General features: G+C 46.0%; 1 protein-coding gene across 1 annotated transcript in view; it reads left to right on the top strand.

The window, feature by feature from the left end:
- The first annotated feature begins 2633 nt into the window (after positions 1–2633).
- ANKH (ANKH inorganic pyrophosphate transport regulator) overlaps positions 2634–6000 on the top strand; it is a 123782-nt gene continuing 120415 nt past the window's right edge. Inside the window, exon 1 of the mRNA XM_033154377.1 lies at positions 2634–3365. Coding sequence (XP_033010268.1) covers positions 3270–3365 — 96 coding nt within the window. The 5' untranslated portion in view covers positions 2634–3269. The remainder of the gene's footprint in view (positions 3366–6000) is intronic.

The raw sequence follows: 6000 nt of genomic DNA, 5'->3' as shown, positions 1-6000 counted from the left end.
CATCTTGTAACGAAGAACTAGTGCTAGTATTTACTTTCTCCCCTCCTGATTCCTTTTCCTTTTGTGTCGTATCTTTTAGATTGCAAGTCAAATTATTGCTCTTTGAAAGATGTCCTGGGGACCCTTTTCATCTGAAGGGTGAGGTAAAAAAAATGCTTTAAGTAAATAAAGGAATGGTGCATGCACGTACACACACTCATTCATATAGCAAACTGCAGAGAATGCATGCCTTTTCAACATGTCCACATTGTTGTTGTTTTTTAAAAAAATAATTGTTTAAAAACAATTATTGTTAGCCAGGGATTCCTTTCCAAATGACGAAAAAGTTTTATTGGACTAGAAATCGCAAGTTCAATATTTACCTACTTCTGCAATGAAAATTGCCCATTTAAAGATTTGTTCAGAGCTTAGACTGCATACAGATGTACCTTCAAATCGTTTGTTCAGAGGTTAGATTGCATATTCCAACATACCTTTAAACAGAAGCCTAGCTTGTACCTATCCCCTTGCCTTGAAGAGAGATCCATTTAGGCCTCTTGCTCAAAGACATCTTGCTGTCCAAGGTGAAGGACCATGTGACCCGGTACATTACAAAAAGGGTAAAGGACCCCTGGACGGTTAAGTCCAGTCAAACTTGACTATGGGGTTGTGGCGCTCATCTCACTTTCAGACCGAGGGAGCCGGTGTTTGTCCACAGACAGCTTCCTGGGTCATGTGACCAGCATGACTAAACCACTTCTGATGCAACAAGGCACCGTGACAAGTGCCAGAGCGCAGGGAAACGCTGTTTACCTTCCCACTGGAGCGGTACCCATTTATCTACTTGTACTGGCATGCTTTCGAACTGCTAGGTTGGCAGGAGCCGGGACAGAGCAACGGGAGCTCACTCAGTCATGGGGATTCGAACTGCCGACCATGTTGACATCTGAATCCCACTTCAAACACTGGGATTGAAACAACCGCCAATCCTTTCAGTCTGCAGTAAGACCCACTGCATTCAATGGAACTTACTAAGTGTGCACAGGATTGCACCCCTAGGCTGCAATATACGCTTACTTGGAGTGTCATAGAACTCAGTGCAGTATACTTCTGAGTAGACAGATGTATAAGAATACACTGCTAGATGACGTTACTCAATGTATACATGCATCCCTGTTTAGGGAAGTTTTTAATGTGTGACCTTTTAATGTATTTTTAATCTTTGTTGGAAGTCGCCCAGAGTGGCTAGGGAAACCCAGCCAGATGGGCGGGGTACAAATAATAAATTACTATTATTATTATTATCCCCTACTTTAAATAATTTTGAGCCGAGTTCTGCACCTGATGATACTGAACCCAAATGTAGTTCTGGCAGTATTCCCAAAATCTTAGACTAAGAAATATATTTTCGTGTGGTGGTGATTAAAATGTAACAATATAGTAGATTAAAATGTGTCCTTTATGGTTCAGCTCTGCCCACTAAATGTTCCCTGTGTGCATAGAATATGTGTAATTCCGCTCCAGAAAATAGCCACCATGTTTTTCCAATATGATTCCATTTTAAAACCTCTTACTCACTTTCTGTCCTCATTTAACAAAACTGAAGAGAAACTCCATGATAAATATATATATATGGGAGAAATGGGTTATTGGTTTGTTTTGTTCTTATTCATGTTTTTATTATGCATTTTGTGCTTTTTTATCTTTTGTTTTATGTTGCGAACTGCCCAGAGATCTATGGATGAAAGATGGTATACAAATTTAATAAACAATGATAATATTTTTAAACAAACCCTTAAGACTGGTCCTTTGGAAACACTGTGCACAGCGGGTATTACAAGTGTTTTTGGTTCGACATGGTGATTTTTCACAATAATTATAACAACACAATCCTTTCTGAGACATTATGTTCCTAAGGGAGTGGAGTCTTTCTCTACTATAAGACACTGTGATGGCCACTAACTGTTATTTAAACAATAAACAAGATTAAACGAATTCCTAGTTCACTTAAGGGCAGCTGGCTGAGATACCTCCATGGACAGAGGTACTGTAACTCTGAAGACCAGATATTGGGAACAAAACCCAGAAGGAATGGTTGGCTGCCTTTGGGCCCTCCTTATGACCTTCTATAAGATGCATTTGGCTTGCCTGCTTTTGGTGCCAATACAAACGCTGGTCCCGATCCAGCGAAGGCGCGCTCTTTAACCCTCTTTCGCACTCCTGGCGCATTGTTTGGCCTACGCTCATTTCTGCAGCGCGCGAGGCAGCCTTCGAAGCCGGAGGCTGATGCTGTGCCCGGGCTCCGGCGATAGGAGGAGCAGCAACAGCAGCTAAATAATGCCTCTCTTTCTCTTTCTCTTTACCTTTCCTCTTTAGGGGAAAGAGGAGGGGGGGGGAGAGAGAAGATAAGCAACGAGCCTGTGCCAAAGAAGGCCACGTGCTTATGGAACACTGGCAGAGCAGCAACCCAAATAACATTTAATTATTTTTTTTAATTTTAGAAGAGCAGGGCCTGCTTGTGTTGAACGGCCTCTCCTCTAGCCTGCTTTCTCCCTCCGCCGCCGCCAGCAGCAGCAAGCAGACTCTGCCGCTCCCCTCCCCACCGCTCACCCGGGGGAAAGAAGAGGCGGAGGAAGGAGAGAAGGAGGTAGTGGTAGTGGAGGAGGAGGAGGACGACGACAGGCAGCCGCGCAGATCCTGTCTGATCTCTGCGCCGGTGATGGGTGGTGGTGGTTTGTTTTCCTTGCCGCCCTCCCCGCGGCTCCCATCCTCTTCCTGCAGCCGGCTAGCCTAAACCAAGGCGAGGCGCAAAAGCGAGGCACAATTACGCGCGCTTGTTTGTTTGTTTTTTTTGCCCTCCGGGTTCTTGATAATGGAAAAAGTGCCCAGAGAAATTTCTGGCGGCGATGGTGCTGGTGCCGGCGGCGGCGTCCCTCCTCTTTTTTTTTCCACCAGCAGCGGATCACCATTGTGTGGGAGGAGGGCAGCGGCGGCAGCAGCGGCGGCGACAGGGATGGACTTGGTCTTTGGGATTTCTTGCTAAAGGGAGCAGCACAGACACCCGGCGCACCAGACCAGCAGGGAGGCGGACGCGAGAGGAGCTGCTGCGCTCAGTTGCTGCCGTTGCCTCCGCCTGGGCGCACCATCGCCTTCTCTGCTGGCAAAGCCACAAGGCTCTTTCGTAAAGAAGCGCCTCATTTCTCCCTTCCTGCCTTCGTCTTCACCGCCTTCCCACCTTGCAGCCTCCCCGCTGCGGCAGATGTGTTTGGGGTCACCGCGCAGCTGGGACTATGGTGAAATTTCCGGCGCTCACTAACTACTGGCCCCTGATCCGCTTCTTGGTCCCTTTGGGCATCACCAACATAGCCATCGACTTCGGGGAGCAGGTAAGAGGCCACCCGCGGCCAGATAGCCGCCCATTATTTTTCAGTTTGTGGATTTATTTTTATTTTTATTTGCAACTCTTTCCTGCGTACTCCCGGGGAAAGGAAGCCGTCGCTGGGCGATGCAAATCGCCTGCAAGGTTGCTACGGTGCTTTTGCCCGGTCTATTTTTAGGCTCCCTAATGCTGAGTGATGACAAAACGCGCAGCGCACTCCTCGGGAGCCCAGAAGCTCTGGCGGAGAGCAACAAAGCGCTGGCTGGATATTTGAATGTCAGAAGCCAGCCGGCTTTCCTTTTCCAGAACATGCAAGGAACAGAGGACAGCCAGAGACCAGGCGCGGGGCGGGGCGGGGGGGGGTGTATGGATTGTAGTGATGGGCTGGAGGGGGTGTGCAATGCAAAAAAGCAACCAGAGGGAGGGGGGAAATGTAACACTGAGGAAGGCACAGCAGACCTGCTTTGGGGGCTGATTCATGCCACGATTATAAATGCAAAACAGCCATTCATCTTCCTGCGTCTTGCAGGAAGGGGCTTTTGCTGTTACCCAATGTATGTGCTTTTCATTCTCCAGGCTCTTAGGCATCATTGTTAACTGGGGATGCAGCAAAGGCCTGAAAAGCTAGTCACAGAAGAATTATGTAATTTGGAATGCCACTAAGTAATGACTACAGTACATACATTTAATAGGACACCTCCGCTGAGTTTCTGCAATCTGGGCGGATGTCAGGTCCATTGTTCATTAGTGCTAAATAATGCTCAGGCTGGAGGTGGTGATTATGGGTGTTGCACGCACGTTGTTTTGCAGAAACCTTTAGAAATTCATTTGCTCACAGCTCAAGCTTGTGTATGTTTACTCGGAAGCAAGTCTCAGTGATCCCAAATGAGCCTGCCCTTAATTGCTGATTTCCCACTCCTGCTGGGGAGTTGTGGTTGTGGGTGAGGACTGAAGGTGCTAAACTTTTTTTTTGCAGGCATCCATATTATTTTTCCCTACTCATGGTCTCCCCCCCCTTCACAGAAAAGCAGGTGATGCTCTAACCCCTTCGGCCACCAATGAGCCAGCGGTGGGAAGGTGTCAGCTCTTGCTTGCTTCACTTAAGCTGCCCTTGGATTACTGAGGATGCTGTGTTATAGCATTAGGAGAGAGTGAGTGAGTGCGTGCATTTGGGGGTGGGGAGGAGAGCTGGAAAGGGATCGTGCTGCCAAACACTTCTGCTTAGAAGTGAGGCCTTGCTTGTTAGGACTTGTGTAAACGTTGTTTTCTGCAGAGTAGACTTTGAAAGCCTATTGTTTTAATCCTATAGTACTGTATTAGCATTAGCCGGCCCTGTTATTCTTTAGTTGCAGGATAAGAGAAATGGTTTTCTGGTAGTTTTCTGCAGTAAACAACTGTGTGCATTTCAGCTGTGTATTTCTGCTTGCTTGGGTACCAACATGAACACTCTTAGGTCAATGAATGGGAGAGCAGGGAAGCACCTGTAATTTTCAGGTGTTTGCACCCACCAAAGATGCTTCACATGCTGTAGTGGTTTTTTTTTTAAAGGTATACTACTATATATTTTTAATGTACACCAAAAAATGTAAAGCATGCATGTGGTGAACAGGTGTTTAAAGAAATTCATACCCAGCATCTTCATTAGAGTGCTAGGACTGTCTGTGGCTTTTTGCTGCATGTATACACTTTTGCAAACCCAGGTTTGTAGCTGTGCCATGTGTAAAATAGCTCTTATTCCTTTGAGTGCCAGAGTGCTAAGTTTGAGTTCCTTGATATTTGCATTATTTGATACTGCTGTGTTGATGAGCGGCAGAGTGTTTTTCCTTTTGTGTTACTGCTCAGTTGACCAGGGCAGCATCTCTCATTAGGCAGTGTTAAGTACTCTTTGGGCAGCACTAAACTCTGTGTAAGAGTGATTAGCAAATGCTAGAGAACAAAGGTTGATGCACCTCCTGGGTAGCTCATGTTTTCAACTGCTGGTTCATTCAAAAAAGCGAATGGAAAAAGAATCCCCCAGAATGCATGTGTGTTAAAGGTGTGACTTGTATTTCCCTGCCCTTTCCTCCCTCCCGAGCCACTGAGAAGGAGGGAGCCCTGCGTCACATATTTAAGAGCACAATATTGTACTCCACATTAAGTCACCCAGAGTCACTGTTGCTCCTTTACAGTTCATCCAGGCCAGCTGCTGCTCTTCTGAGTTCATCATCTCGCAGTGCAATCCTATATAGATATACTCAGGAGCAAGCTCTGTTGAATTCAATGGGGCTTACTCTCAAGAAAGGATTGTACTCAACAGTACGCAGTATGAATGAGAAACTGCTTCCCTCTTTAAGGATGCACTGAAAATGGAAAGCGTGGTTGCAAAATGGTAGTTATAGGGTGCTGATGTGTAACTAATTTGTGTTAACTGATCTTGAGTTTTCTTGGAGGAGGAAGAAGATGCATCTTTGACTACAGGGCACTCTTCATAGCATCATAGTGGGAGTTAATGGGGATTATGGGCTGGGATGGAAATAGCAATGTGGTATGTGTATGGTTTTTACATGTGGCTTCTTACACTTAAGACTTTCAGCTAGCTGTTATTATACAGAACACACACAAACCTATTTTTACTGTTTGTAGAATCGAATAATTCTTTATCT

The sequence above is a fragment of the Lacerta agilis genome, chromosome 7, assembly GCF_009819535.1.
Source record: "Lacerta agilis isolate rLacAgi1 chromosome 7, rLacAgi1.pri, whole genome shotgun sequence".
NCBI classification, from domain to species: domain Eukaryota; kingdom Metazoa; phylum Chordata; class Lepidosauria; order Squamata; family Lacertidae; genus Lacerta; species Lacerta agilis.
This window is presented reverse-complemented; position numbering and strand designations above follow the sequence as displayed.